Here is a 16,238-nt window from a genome sequence, read left to right as displayed (position 1 = left end):
CCATTTAGAGCTTGAAGGTTGTGTGTAAACACTCATCACTGTTACTGGAATGTGTTTTGCTTGCATAGTGTGCATAGATAGAGAATGTAGTATCCCTCTAGTTTTGTGATGGATGATAGAGGCACTTTAATATAATGGCAGTTTCTTCACACACCTCTGTTATGATGATTGAGTAATTCTCTGGATTATGTGGTAAAGTAAAACAAAGATGCTTTCTAAAGAAGCTCTAAAGTTTAAAAAAAAATGGATAGAGAGATTGAATGTTATACCGTACCATAGAAGAGAGAAGGTGTACTGAATTATGAAGATGTATAAGTGATGTACGAGTATACAAAACAAAGTAAGGAAAGAACTGTCTTGAATAATGTTACAAGCATGTCCTAAAAAAAGAAGGAAAACTCATACAAAATGTTTAAAGGTATGGAAACTGAGAATGCATTGTCAGTTATATATATATATATATATATATATATATATATATATATATAATATAGCATTGGCATCCTCTGAAAGTCTGTGGACTGTAATTGTGATTCTTGGAGCAGTGAGGATTTAAGCTTAGAATGCCAGAGTATTCTTCCTGCTGCAAGGTGTAGTAATCTTGGAGCAGTGAGGATTTAAGCTTAGAATGCCAGAGTATTCTTCCTGCTGCAAGGTGTAGTAACCTAAGGATCAATATTCATATGTACCATGCTGTTTGTCAGCTTGTCGGCAATCAGCACAGATGCAGAAAATTGTCAAATGCATGTGTTAGCAAGTACTGTTATTTATTTTATTGTTTATTTATTTATTTGACATTTGTTTGCCAGGGTGGTCTGACTGGATCTACAGAACCCATTTTCTGCAGTGGCCCGGGGAGAAAAGCTTCACATACAGTACAGTAAAGAATACAGTAAAATCCAGTACAGTACAAATCATATTAGAAGTACTATACAAAGTAAGTTGAAAGAACAAACTATGTTGCACAATGTTACAATATACATATTACACATCTAGATGATTCTATAGAGTTAAAAACATTATATACAGTAATAGTCACTCTCACTATACATGATATAGTGTCCAAAAAATAGTATGTAGGTAGTGCAATGTGTGACATTGACTGCTATGGTACACGACCAAAAATAAATAGAATGTTAGTTTCAGTTAGGAAAATAGTAACCAGAAAGTTAGTGATACCGAAAGATAGAGATTTAAAAAGAACAGAAGCAATACAGCCTGAACAGTAGCTTAAGGATATAGTATAGAAACAGAGAAGGAGTTAGAAGAGCTTTAGGATCTTGCAGACTATGAAGGATTGAAATGTGACAGAAGGGCGGATGAGGCTAATGTGGAAGAAGAGGAAGTGCTGAGTATCAGGCAGGCTTTTTATGCAGGAGCAGAGCCATGTCTTTTTGAGATGATTTTTTTAAAAAGACTTTGAACTGGGTTAGGCCAGGCATAGACCTGGTAGCTAGAGGTAGTGGATTCCAAAATATAGAGACAGAGTATGAATACAGAGAGTGACCTGGTTTTCTTGTGGGTTTTGAGATGCCTTCTGATCATATCGATTTGGTGTGTAAGGTGTGACTAGATTGGCTAGTGCAGGGTAGGCAGTAGACTTGAAAATAACTTGTGCAATGTGGATAGCTTGAATAAAGGCAAGTTGGTTGGGAAGTTCAAGCCAGTTTATTTCTAGGAATGGTTTACAGTGGCGTGTGTGATATTTAGAGTTTGTGGCAAACTTAGCAATTTTGTTGTAGCACTGTTAAATCTTGCTTATAGTAGAAGTTTCTAAGTTAGTTAGGACAGAGGCACCATAAAGAAGGGAGGAAAGTAAAAATTTTTTGCAAGGGTAGTTTTTGGTGCTGCAGTACAGAAATGTTTGTTTCCATATAAGAGTCCTAGCTTTTGATGAGTTTATTTTATATTTTGCTGTATATGGGGGTTGAATGAAAGTTTGTCAATGATAACTCCTAGAAGTTTGTTTTCCTGCACTATTTCTATGACATTGTTGTCAGATGCAAGGATGTTAAAATGATCAGTGACAGGGGAGGTGGTCTTGGGGATGAAAGAGTACTAGTTTTGTCTTCTTTGGATTAAGAAAGAGTTTGGCATTTCTTAGCCAGGATTCAACTGCAGTAAAGGACTGTTGAGTTTTTGAAAGGAGTTCTGGTAGTGATTAAACAGTACAGATTATGGTGGAATCATCAGCATACTTAATGAGGGTACCAGGGTGAGAGGCAGTGTGAAGGTGGTTTGTGAAAGTGTTGAAGAGTAGGGGTCCTAGGATGGAGCCTTGAGGGACTCCAGTAGGGTTGTGGAGAAAGGGTAAGAGTTTATTGGACCATTTCACTGCATGTTTACGATCCTTGAGGTAGCTCTGAAACCATTTTACTGTGTTATGTGCAAAGCCTAAGTTAGACAATGTGTTTAAATAGTAAGGGGTGAGACGCTGTGTCAAGGCCTTGGAGAGATCAAGGAATACTAAGGCTGTATAGCATCCTGCATCTCTGGCCTTGTTTACATTGTGTCTGTAAAAGATAATAGGCCCGTAGCTGTGCTGTGGCTAGGTCCGAAGCCATGTTGGGTTTTGGTTAAAAGATTGTTGCAGTCTACCTGAATTTTGTTGACTGTAGCAATTTACTGAAATATTCACTGTGGTCGTGTGAATGTGGAATTAGTATATTTTAGTAAGAAAATGAGTGCTGTTGTGTGGATTCCCACACATAAACGTACAGTGTTGTGTTTTATTGTTCTTGAGTATTGCAGCTATGTTAATGATATGACCAGTTTGGTTTAAGATGTGACAAATTGCAAGGAGAGGAGTGTCTGTTCCTTTATGCAGTGGTTTGCCACTCATGGAGTTGCTGTGTCATGGAGTGATGTAATTGATATCCCATCATCAGTGAAAGGAGTGTATTTACAATATAACATGCATGTGGGAGTGCAGCCCACTACAATGCTTTAAATCTGCTAACAGCGAGGATCAGAATTTGCTGATCTTTGTGGTACTCATAATTTAATTTTTGAAGTGTGTGGTCTCATTTTCAGATCTCACACCTCCAATAGAGTCACATAGCTTACTGTATCAAAGCTCTTCAAAATCAGGATCGTAATAGAACTTTGGTAAAAGCTCTTTAAAACTTGAAGATTGGTATGCAGGGCCTGTCGCTTATTCTGAGTAGTTGCCAGGGCCAGCATAGTCTCACTTAGTCAGCAGGGCACAGCAGTGTGTGTTTGTGCAAAGTCTAACTAGAGAAGTATCAGAGTGTAAAATCCATATTTTTTTTGACCTGAGATGTTAATATTTAAGGCAGAAACTGTTTTCAGGTTAGAAAATGTTGGTGATTATAAAAGGACAGATTATGGGGAGTACCTACCTTCTCAGCGTAGTCAGCTGAAGAAAATGAGTACGTTTGTGGAAGAAACTTGTATGATTTTGTGTGTTGCAGAAAAATTGAAAAAAATAAAATTGGATCCGATGTTGTGATCTGATGTCAATCTTCACTCGACTCTTGACTGTGAGCTCGGTTCTGGGCCTTGGAACCGAATCGGCTAGTTACTTCAGCACGCTCCCTTCAAACTCTTGAGCTAGGCTTTTACCCATAATACTCCTCTCTAAATTACCTTTTGCCGCATCATGTGTCAGACTCGTTTCTACTGCTCTTAAGCTTTGGCTATATTATTCTGTTATTTTATAAATTTACTTCAAATTTTTCCTTATTAACAAATTTAGTTTCTGTACGCTTCTCTCCATTCCTCTTTTTATACCTTTGTCTGTGCGTGAGTGTTCTTAATCCTTATTCCTCCTCTACCGTTGGTAGTTTCCTGTCAAAGTACCATTGCTGGTACTTACTTTTCCCCTTTTTACCTTTCAAGGTATTGCTCTTATACCATAGCTGGTATTTCCTTCCATTTCTTTTTATTCTTTCTATCCAAGAAAAAAAAAAAAACTTTTCTTCTTTCACTGTGTGACTGTGTGTTATTGTGGATTTACCAGAAAAAGCTGAATCACCAGTTAAACCTAAGTGCACCTCAGGTTTCAAGAGGTGTCAAAAATGTCAGGGCAAAATGCCAAATTCAGATGCACATATTTTATGTGTGTACTGTCTAGGCAAAGTTCACTTGCAAGAGAGTTGCTCAATTTGTCATGGGTTCTCCACGAGAACGCTCACTGAACATAAGAGCAAGTTAATACTGAAAGGACTTCTAAAACCAGAATTTGAAGTGGCCATTTCTGAGTCAAAAACTGAAGCCAGTTTGTCGTCTTCAGCCTCTACCAGAAAATGTCCTTCAGTTCCCAGTGCTTCAGTACCGACTAAGAAGGCAACAGAACATTCCTCGGTGCTGACTACTTCCTCGGCACCGAAATTGGGACTCGACACCAAAACTCTGTAATCGTCGGAGTTGACATTGGGTTCTTCAACTCCATTGGCACTTGAGAAACCTGAACTGATCTTGATACCTACAGCTAGGTACTCTCCATCCATTGATCCCTTTAAAGACAGACCATCTAGCCCCTTCCTCGAAGTCAGACCTCCTATGTCTCCATCTACAGTATTGGTTCAATCCACTCAGAGTTTCTCCGAGGCTGACATCATGAGACTGGTGGATCAGCTCCTAGCGGCGAGGGGATTGTCCTCTGTTCCTAGCCAACCCGGCCTTGGAACCTCTTCTGCTAGACACTGCCAATTCGTCCTCCAACACCATTCGAGACTTTGGAGCCCTTGGTTCCAACACTGTTGACACCAACTGCCTCTGTTCTGGTAGCAACTCCGTCTCTGGCACCGCGAGTCACCTTGTGTTCCTCTGGTCCTTCAGTACCGGAGGTCTCCCAGGGTCGAGTTTCTCTGGTCAGGTCCAAGGTTCATGGACTTGGGTTACTTGTCTTCGGAGCCATTCATGTCCCTCAGTGCTTCGGCCTTTGTAGTATCGACCCAGGCTTCAGTTTAGGGGGTGACCTTCTTTGTGCGGTGTGTGACTCTGGTTCTGAAGGAGTCTATTTCGGTTCTAGGATCCCATCCCTCTTTGTGGGGGTGGCCTTCCGGATCATGGAGAGGGTTTTGTCCATTGGCAACTCGCAGTCTTGGCCATCTCTGATAGGACAAGTTTCCTCATCTCCTTGACCTGAGCTACCACCCCTCTCTTTTGCAGGAGAGAGGGCATAAAAGTCCCAGGATAGACCCACTCTGGTGGTTTCCTCTTCGGATACTTCCCCGGATCATTCCCTGAGGAAGTACCTGCAAAGAAGTGCAAGAGGAAGCACTTAGACTCCACAGAGGAGTCTTTCACTGAAGATAACTATTTTGATGGAAGACGGTTCCCCCAGGTCACCCCCGATGATGTTTCCTTTGGGGACATCCTTGAAATCCTGAAACAGAGGGGTGGCTGATCTTCCAACCTCCCTTGCAGGAGTTGGTATATCTGGAGGCTTTTCGTGCCTAGCCCTCTACTTCTTGGATCTCTCTGCCCACTGACGATCTTATTAAATTGATTACTCAGGTTCATAGGTTGGTACTAGGCTATATCAGCCCTAGGGCTTATACAAGCCTAGCCATAACAATTCCTTGTCTATTTCTTCCCTGGACCCCTGTCTGGTAGGGTGACTGACGTGATCCCCGGGGTGAATTTCCTTTCTCCCATCCAATCATCAAGGTTCCTTTTGAAGAGGGCGAAAGAGGCACTCTGCTTGACATGTATGGGCAATCTATTCCAGAGTCTGGGGAGTCTCTGGGTCAGGAACCTATCCCTCTAGCATGTTTTGTTTATTGTGATGACAAAGTTTAGATCCCTGGAGCGCGTGGCTTTGAGGGATTTGGGATTTCTTTAAGTGTAGCATGTCCAACAGCTCTGGGTTTGACATGGCCTTATATGTTAAGTAGAGATTGCCTCTGAGTAGACGATATGCGACAGAGTATAGCTGGAATTTTTTAAGCCGGTCAGCGTAGGGCATCTGCTTTAGGCCTGTGATTCTTTAAGTGAGGCAGTGGGCATGAAGGATGCCCAACTCCATCTAACTGATCCCCAAGAGGCCTAATCATATCCTATCAGCCCCTAAGGACAATCCACACTGGTCCAAAGGTATACCCATTGACATCATCGTGATAGCAGCAGCCATGAAGAAGGAACTTGCTGAGGAAAGTCTGACTATCCATCCACCTAACAAGGAGTCTAGGACTTTGGATAAATTTGGGAAGTGTGTTTATGCTTCAGCGACCTTCACTGTCAGGTCCTTGAATTATATGGCGCACTTTACAAGATTACAGAGGGATCTGATCAAGGAGCTCTCAGATATCCTCTCAGGAGCAGTGGCTGAAAGGGTTCTGGACAAAGTTTCATCTCAACTGGCAATCCTTGATGCGATTTCTAACATCTATGAGGCTGATTGCTCACAAAGCTAAAGAGAGGACTAGAGCAGCGTGTTCATGCATAGCCATTAGAAGACAGTCCTGGATGTGCTTGTGTGACTTTGCAGAGCTATTTAAAGTGTCATTCGTCAGTGCTCCGTTTGACGGATCTACCCTTTTTGGTCCCAAGGTAAAAGGCACTTTAGCCAGATGTGAAAAGATGGCAAGACCCTTTCTGTCATAGGTGTACGTTTCTCTATTCCTCAGAGGCCTTACTCTAGGAACTAGAGAAGTGGGAGACTATGGTTTAAAAATTTCAGTGGGCTTTTGCAGGATTCGCACAGCAAAGACTTTTCCCAGGATGGGGGGGGGGGTAATACCAGACGCCGCCCCAGAGGCAGAAATGGACTGCAAAACCAGGGGTCCAGAGAATTTTTCTCTGGTACTTCCTATCAGTACCCCTGAATGGAGTCCCAATTGCCCTCCTCTGGAGGCAGTCGGGGGTCGACTTTCTCTGCACCAATCTGCCTGGCAAATATTCGCTACGGACAAATGGGTGTAGGGAATAATATCCAGTGGTTACAAAATTCCGCTATCTTTACCCCCAATAACCCAGAAAAAACTCCCAGACATTTCACCCAGTCAGTGGAAAGCAGCAGTCCTAGAAATTCAAAAACTGCTAGACAAAAGTCATCCAGAAAGTCCCACCACACCAAACAGGATCCAGATTTTACTCAAGGTTCTTTTTAGTACCCAGAAAACAGGGGACTGGAAGACCCATCTTGGATCTCTGTCAGTTCAGCAAGGCAGTACAACGAACCAAATTCCGGATGGTCTCAGTACAGTCCATAACTTCCATTCTTGGAAAAAGGTGATTGGATGTGCTCTGTAGACCTCCAGGATGCATATTACCATATAAAAATGGACAAACGCTCCAGGAGGTTTCTGCACTTTCAGCTGGGAGCCAGTCATTTCCAATTCAGAGCACTGCCATTTGGACTCACCACAGCATCCAGGATGTTCACCAAGTGCATGGCAGTGGTAGCAGCTCATCTCTGACTGCAAGGTTTTCGAGTTTTTCCATACCTCAATGACCGGCTCCTTACTGCTACCACCAGGTATCAGAACAGGCAAGAGGTTACACTCTTTACCTCTGTGCATCTCTAGGCATAAGAATAATATTTCGAAAAGTCAAGCTTACAACCTTCGCAGCAGTAAGAATTCATCGGAGGAAGTTTAGACACTGTTACAGGAGTTGCTTCACTTCCTCCAGAAAGACTACAACTTATCAGATCCCATGTAAGACAAATGCTACGAAACGAGTCCCAGCAAGACTAGTCCTGAAAGCATTAGGCTCGATGGCAGCATCAATCACTATTGTCCCCTTAGCAAAATATATGTAAATCTTGCAATGGTTGCTTGCTTCCCAGTGGTGTCCGATACTCCACCCCATGTCTTACCTGATTGTAATTACCAGTTGCTGCAAACAGGATCTTATATGGTGGTTCCACTCCAGTCAAATTCTCTTTCCACGTCCTTTCATTCTTCCCCAAGCCATAGTGACCATGGACGTTTCCCAGATATGGGGGGCATTATCTGGGAAGGACAGTCCAAGGCACGTGGTCCCAACTGGAGGCCAGCTTGCACATCAGTGTTCTAGAGATGAGAGGATTGCTGTTAGCGTTGCAAGCATTCCAGGATGCCCTTCCTCTAGGGACAGTGGCAGTTCAAACAGACAACATGTCGGTAGTCTGGTATATCTGTTCATTCCTCAAAGTATGGGTCGTCGGATCTGAGTCGCATCGACTTCGGACGCTTTCAAGTTTTAGATCTGGTGCTGAGGCTCCTCTTCTCATCCATAATTCCCCATATTGACCCAATTATCTCAGATCTTGTTTGCTGCCACAAGCATAGGATGTATCTGTGTGCGCTAAGTAGTGAAAGAAAATTTTCTTCTAAAATATTTTAAGTATTTTTTCATTAAATCTTTATCTTTAAATATCTTTCAACAAGGATGTTTCCCTTTATCCTCCGCTCCTCTTCTAAGCTCCTTTCTTCTTCTCCACCTTAGGCATTGGTCCTCTCTTCCCTTTCCAATAATAAAAAAAAGTTAACACCTACATAGGGCTTTAAAGTTGTTATTTTTACTGTTAGTCATTATATACTTTTATAGATAGCATGTCTTCTATCTTGTTTTGACTTTTTTCCAGGATGTCGGACACGCCATCTAATTTTAAAAAGTGTACACCTGTGCCCACAAGTTACCAAACTACTTGACAAATGTGTGTATTGTCTAGGGCCCTCACATTTGGACACCTGCTCAGTTTAAGCCTTTGGACAGTGAGCCAGTGTTGAAAGATGAAACAAATTGATTTTGAAAGGTCTTCTCCCAGCTACTGTGGAAGACCATGCTCCTTTGTCTTCTTCAAAATCCTCCTCTTCTCCTCCTAAGGAATCCAGTGAAAAGCCTAAGGAGAAATCCAAAACCTCGAAGAGGTCTCTGGGCCATTCCCTTTTCTCTGATCTGGCCTCTATAGTCTCTAAACCTTCAGAGCCAATGCTTTCCTCAGGTCTGATAATCATGAGATCCAGCACTCTTCATATGTTCTCACCAGAGCTTTTCACCTACACTCTGCTCACCAATCCTACAAGAAGAGTTGTTCCATCATTCTAGACCTCCCTCTGCTGCTTCATCCTTCTGGTCAGTCAGATCTTCCAGGAGACTTAACCGAAGCAGATGTGGAATTTTTTTGGACCCTGATCTACCTAGGAGTTGTCCTGGTTCTGGCCTCTACTGTGGCCAAGATAATGTTTTTCTTCTCCGCATTCAGTAGTTGTTTCTTCTCTGATCTGACCTTTCTGGTCAGAGCCCTTAGATCAGACTTCCACAGAGAGCAAGTCTGCATTGGAAGCTAGGCTCAGTTCTTTTGTGATAAGTTGTTTGATTAGGTTGACGCTGAAGCTTTGGAGCCATCTGAGTCCCGGAGCTGAATGGTCAGTATCAACTCTGACAGGGTAGGTTAGGAATCTAGATCTTCAGAGGCATTCCTCCCTTTTGGAGCTTCAGTGTTGAACAGTTCCACTCATATGTCAGCCTCAGATTTCAGCCGTGTGGTGTCCTGAGTTGAGCCTCCTCCTAGGGCTCAGTTCCTCAGACCAGTATCAAGCTCAGCTTTCAAGAGAGTACTGTCTCTTTCTCTCTCTCTCTCTCTCCAGAGAGAAGACTACCCCCTTGAGTTCAGATCTGTCCCTCGCCCAAAGGATCTCCCAGGATCTGGACCCTATTCTTCTTTTCCCATTTGCACAATCAGTTACTATAAATCTTGCACTAACTCCTTTGGAGGAGACCACCTCAACTTATGAGTCCTCCCCAGAACATCCCGCTGAGGAGTTGCACAGAAAGCATACATGCAAAAGGAGGCACCTAGATTCCCTTCAGAAGTCTTTCACCACTGACAACTAACTGATTGAGAATTTTCCCCCAGATCCTACCTTGAGGATGTTTCATTTGTAGAAATCCTTGGACTGCATAAATAGAAAGGGGGATGGTCCTTCCAGGTGCTTTCTCCAAAAGACTCCATTTTTAGTGAGGCTTTTGGTTCTGGGACAACTACATCTTGGGAAGTTCTGCCCAAGAAAAAAGACAATAAAACTCATCTCTAAAGGAGGAGCCAGACACAGCTAAACCAATCCCTAGTACACCAGATACGTTCCTCGTCACTCTTAAAGATCGTCCGCATTGGAGCAAGGATCCAGCTACCAAGAAGGAACTAGCAGATGAAAGTTTCTCTGTCCATCCACCAAAGAGGGAATCTCATGCATTGTACAGATTTGGGAAGCGAGTCTACTCCTCCATCTACTTTCTTGGTGAGGGCATTGAATTATTTAGCCCATTGCATTTTCAGAGATTTAACCAAGGAGACTTTCAAATCTTCTCCAAGTGACCTTGCCTGCAGATTAAAGAAAGCCTATTGATGCATAGCTAGCTGCCCTCTAGTCCTTGTCTAATTTTTCTGTGCCTTCTCTCCAGTACCACGGAGGGTGCATTTAGAGCAGCCAGCACAGGTATGTGTCCATCAGGAGACATACTTGGATGAGGCTCTGTAATTTCACTGAACATTTTAAGACATCCTTATTGAATGCCCCCTTATGATGACAATCGTTGGTCCTAAAATGAATGGCACACTCTGAAGAAAAGGAAGGTAGATCCCATTCTGACATAGGGATCCAATTTTCCACTCCTGAAAGGACCTTTTACAGGACTCTAAAAGGATGCAAAAAAAACTTGGTTCCGCAAATTCCAAAGTTTTTCACTTGATACTATTGGAGACCCCCCCCCCCCCCCACAGAGGGGGGGACTCTCTTTTTGCCTTAAGGGCACAGTTAGGCCAAACGTCAAGGCTTCAGAGGTCATTTCTCTAAGAAGCCTTTTTAGCGCTCCTGAACAGTTGCCTGACTGCTGTACTCTGAAGGCAGTTGGAAGGCACTTATCTCTGCATCCAACAATATAGACCTCCGTCACTCGAGACAAATGGGTGCAGAGGATAACCACCACAGGCTGCTACATCCATTTCCACTTTTGCCCCAAAAACATTTCCCAGTGTTCTATCTCAAAGGGAAGTGGCTGCTACAGAGCTAAAGAAGCCTCTAAATAATGGAGTCATCCAAGTGTCCTGTCAGACATCTGGAATTTACTTGGTTTTTTTCAGTGCCAAAGAAAAATGGGGACCTAAGCTCAATTCTGGACCTAAATTAGTTGAACAGTTTTGTAAGAAAAATGAAATTCCAGATAGGTCATTGTACAATCTATCCTTCTCCTATTGAGAGAGAATGACTGGATGTGCTCGATAGATCTTCAAGATGCTTATACCCCATTAATATGAACTGGTGATCCAGGAAGTACTTTTGCTTACGGCTGGGAACCAGACATTTTCAGTTCAGAGCACTGCCCTTTGGTCACACCACAGCCGCCTAGGTGTTCACCAAATGTATGGCAGTAGTAGCAACTCAAGTCTGACTGCAGAGGTTCCAGGTGTTCCCTTATTTAGACAACTGACTAGTAATCTCCCCTACCAAGGATCTACTCATTAAATCCAGGGACTCCTTCCTTCACCTGTGTTCAGACCTAAGCATTACAGTGAATTTAACAAAGTCCAAACTTTGTCCAATTCAGTTTTTAGAATTTATAGGAGCTGAGTTGGCCACTAGGCTTCAAATTGCAAAACTTCCCCAAGAAAGGATTAGGTCCATTCACCATCAAGTGTTAACTATCTTGTCTTGCCAGAAGCCAGCAGCAAGAACAATTCTGTCTTTTAAGGTCCATGACAGCTTCAATCACCCTGGTTCCCTTGTCCAAGGACTAGATGAGAGTTGTACAATGGACTCTTGCAATCAAATAGTCAGTAAGACACCAACCCATGTTTTTTCAAATGTTTTTAATGAAAATTTACAAAACACACATCCGTTGGTGATTGGAGTGAGCACAAGTTTCACAAAGACATCCTTTTAACCTTCCCCCTCCCCAAGCCATGGTGAATACAGATGCTTCTCACTTGGGGTGGGGGTCCAAGATGCATGGTCGCAATCAGAGGCAGTCTTCACATCGATGTCTTTCAAGATGATAGTGATCCTCATAGCATTGAAGGCCTTTAAGGACTCTCTCCCCTTGGATATGATGTCTATCCAGACAGACAATATAACAGTAGTCTGGGACATCAACAAGCAGAGAGGAACCAGATCTTATCCATTATATCAAGAGAGCATGAGAGTATGACAGTGGATGATATCTTCTAACCACTTTCTAATAGCAATGCATGTCCCAGGGAAGTTCAGTGTGTTAACAGACAGGTTGAACTGGTCTGTCCTTCCTCCTCACGAGTGCTGTCTCAGTCTAGTAGTCACAGAGCAGATATTAAGATATTGGGGCCAACTGTGCTGTGATTTCTTTGCATCTCACCACAACACCAAGTTCTTTGCTCTAATTCCACAGGAGGGGGAATCGCCAAAGGATGCCTTGACCCATAGTTGGCCCCTGGGCTCTCTTATGCTTTCGTGTCCATTCCTTTGACACCACATTTGTTACAGGAAGCACTAGTGAAGATCATAGTTATCCTCATATCCCTTTCTGGTCTTGACAGTTATGGTTTCCCTTCATCTGCCTTCATCTAGTACACTCTCCCTGGGTGCTGGGTTTGACTCCAGATCTACTATTACCTATCTGAATCGCCTCGCCCAGGCATTCAGTCCTTCAGGTTGACCACATGGTTTCTCCAATTCCAATGATGGATAGACAGTCCAGATTTTCATCTTTGGTTGTGCTTATTCTCACATCTTCCCAGAAACCTTCTACACATGAGATTTACAGAAGCAAATGGTAAAGATTGTCCATGCTCCTGTTCCAGTAATCTTGGAGTTTCTGGCTTTTCTTTTTTAGAATGGAGACAGCTATTCCACTGTCAAAGTTTAGTTATCAGCCATATCTTCCCTTCACATTTGCAAGAATCACATGCTGATTACATCAATAAGACTATCCAAAGCCTTTCTTAGAAGAGCTTTTCTGTTATGGTCCCTGCTTAGAGAGCCAGCCTCCCCATAGGACATTACCCTCTTACTGCAAGCCCCAATTAGCCACCCCCCCCCATTTGAACCTGCTGCCAAATTGATTTGAAATTTTTATCATGGAAAACTTTTAGTGGCTCTGACTTCTACAGGGAGGATTTCTTAGCTCCAAGCTTTCAATACAAAACCTTCTTACATGCTGTTTCACGAAGACTGTTTGAGAACTTACCCTTTTATACCAAAGGTGGCTTCTGAATCTTCTGTCAACCAATCCATAAATCTCCCTGTATTTTTCCACATATTTTCAAACAAAGGTGAATACACATTACACTTACTAGGATTTCACAGTTAAAGATTCTGTTTACAAAGCACAAAGGCCTTCAGAAAAAAATGATAGGTTATTTATTTCTTACTCCCCTGCCAATTTGGGAAAGTGATTAGCCAAAGTTACTCTCTCTCATTGGTTGTCTCATTGTACGTCTTCTGTTTGCAAAGAAAGGGCTTCATCACTGCCTTAATCTCCACAAGCCCATTCTACTAGATTTGTAGCTTCTTCAAAAGCCTTCTTTTCCAGAGTACCCATCGATGACATCTTTGCAGTGCTGTGTTCCATGTTCCATACCTTTTCCCCCAATTTAAATTGGACACGCAATCCAGATCAAGAGCCTCCTTTGGTTCAGCTGTGCTCTGGAATATCGTTTCATAAGACCACCCAAGTGTTACAGTAGTTGCGGACTCCATCCTGTACATTGAGGTGGAAAAGACAACACCAGATTCATAAATTCCATAATGACCATAACGATATATCTGTGTTGTCTGTTTGTCTTTCCTCAACTTCTCACCCTCCTTCCCCTTTCCATGTACAGTTTGGAATTTGGCTTTCTGACTCCTGGACTCCTCTGACTGACTTAGCCATAGCTTCTGGAGGATTCTTATCAAGACCAAGTTTTTTAGCGGTTTTCTTATTTCTGTCTTAAACACTGTATATTTGCCCATTTTCTTCTTATGGGCAAACTAGATCTGAAGTAACTGAGTTAATACGGGAAATTATGAGTAAGGAGAGGGAGCCTGAGCACTGGATCCAAAGCTTGAAAATGGACGAAGTCTGACCCAACTCAGATCCAAAAATATATATGTTGAGGAATTTAGGAACAGACAACACAGATCTATGGCTATGGTGAGTACGTAACTTTCATATAAAAAGGGTGTTGAGTGATTAATGGCCAGGATGTGATTTCAGGTAGGCTAGTATTTTTGCTGTGGTACTGCTACACAAAGGTACCTGAAAAAAAAACACTTTTGAAAAATGTATTGTGTATAATTATATCTTGTATCACTGTTCTGTGCCAGTGTAGCCAGTTGTGCTGTTTTAGAAAAATACTTTTCAGGTTAATGTCTGAATCTGTAAATGTCACAATTGTGCACTTGTCTTTACTACCTATAATTAGCATAGGGTTTTGCTGTCAATGATTGTTGGGGGATTGCAGTCCCCCCCCCTTACAGTCTTCTCCTTCCCAGTGATTATGCTGGCTCTGTTTCTTAACTTCACTCTGTAAATACGGATGCATGTAAAAGTCTGAAAACAACATTCGCTGTGTGTGATTATTAGTTTTTTTTGGGGGGGGGGGGGCTAGTAGAAAATGTTCTCTCCTTGCATTCACTGTTTTCAGTCCTAGAGAAAATACATCTATTGCCTGACCATCCTTTTTCAGCACTGTGCCGAATTAAGTTAATGTCAGACTCCAAAATGATCATGACTAATTTCTTGGTTGCAGCATAGGTGCTATTGTGTTTGCTGTTGAGCTACTGGAGAACACCCTTCTTGCATTAAAAGCATTTGTATAAGTATCACTTCAGGAAAATGTTGAACCTGATACTTTTTAATAAATCCCTGATTGTACAAGTGGTATTTTTATATAATAGGGGTAAGGATTTTGGTTCCGTACTGACACCACAATGTAGAATGAGATGGGTGCTGCAGTCTCTAGGGTGCCATCCTTCAGGTGAGACATTGTCTAATCTGCCTGCATTGGTTGTATTTTAGGTGGATGTTACTGATCCTGTGGCATCTTACTTAAAGAACTATGAGGTGATTTTCACTGTTTTACTTTGTTAGACCATTATAAATAGTATATTGAGTCTCCCTTTGACAGAAGGCAGTAGGCCTAATTTGGCTAATCTTGTGAAAAAACAGTAAACAAGTAATGACAGAAAGTTGAAGGCACCCTTGCATTATCAATAGGCGTGTTAGGTTTCCTAAGAAATGAAACAGTGACTTGATTGTAGTTTGTTGAAACAAAAGCTAGTTGCAATTTTTTTAAGCTATAAAATAAAGGCATTCAGTAGTACTCATTTTTTGACCCTTTGTTGGTTGTGGTAGAGCTAGAAGAGGTAGCATCAGTGCCAAAAATGCTGCTCCATTTTGAAAATCATGATGAAACCTGATATGTGGCTACATATTCTTTTGCCTTGATTACATGCTGAGCTCGACAAAAATTATCTTTTGAAAGTTTGTAATACCATTCTTATTTCTTCCTTTGCACTGCGTGAGACTGATCAGATTATGATCTTTAAAATGCTGCAGTGTGTACTGTTGTCAGTGTAAGAAAAATGCATGTTTTGTGAATTGTTCCTCCATGCATCATCTCTGTGATTGTGGTTGTGCTTTTAAAATGTTTTCTAAATTAGTGCCAATAAATTAAGAGTTGACTGTTTACCATTTTATGTATTTTACATGTTCTCTGCAGGCAGTACTTAAAGCAAGAATGCCAGGATAAGAAAGGAAAACCATTTGAATCAAATGGTTGGAAGTTGAGCAGCAAAAATAGTCAGGTTTGTTTCCTCTTCTCTCTTTATTCTTTTTACGTTCATTTTCTTTGTTGAAACAGTATTATTTTATATCTGTCAGTGTTTACATTTCTGCTTGTAGCAATGTTTGTTTGACATCTATCTTTGACAAATGCTTGTTTTTACTGTTTCTGGGAAATATTTTTTAAGTATTTCTCTCAGCAATGAGGTGTACATGTGTGATCTTAGACACTATGGGCTTTCTTGAGTAGTAACAACCACAAATTAATCACTTCTGTCTTTATTGTTGCTACTCTGTGTTAATTTCATCTTTTGATAGCAAAATATTGCAGAACTTGAAATTGAGCATTTATACCTTTACTTGTATGCATGACTCTGCTCTGTGTGTTTTTAACACCAGCTCGCTTGTTTTTTTATTATTATTTTTTTTACTGTGAATGAAGTTATTTGAATGTACTGTGGAGACTTTACTCTGACAAGAAAATATACTTTAATTTGCTATTAAACATTATCTAGTACTGTCAGTTTATCATTCTGGATGGT

At 41.7% G+C, this 16,238-nt stretch overlaps 1 protein-coding gene across 1 annotated transcript in view; it reads left to right on the top strand.

Moving 5' to 3' along the window:
- LOC122811561 (sentrin-specific protease 1-like) overlaps window positions 1-16,238 on the top strand; it is a gene marked incomplete in the record, with an annotated part of 1,729,916 nt that overhangs the window by 1,446,994 nt on the left and 266,684 nt on the right. Inside the window, 1 exon segment of the mRNA XM_044083479.1 lies at window positions 15,635-15,719. Coding sequence (XP_043939414.1) covers window positions 15,635-15,719 — 85 coding nt within the window.

Source organism: Protopterus annectens, chromosome 9.part0 (assembly GCF_019279795.1).
Source record: "Protopterus annectens isolate FY-2018-M chromosome 9.part0, PAN1.0, whole genome shotgun sequence".
NCBI lineage: Eukaryota > Metazoa > Chordata > Ceratodontiformes > Protopteridae > Protopterus > Protopterus annectens.
This window is presented reverse-complemented; position numbering and strand designations above follow the sequence as displayed.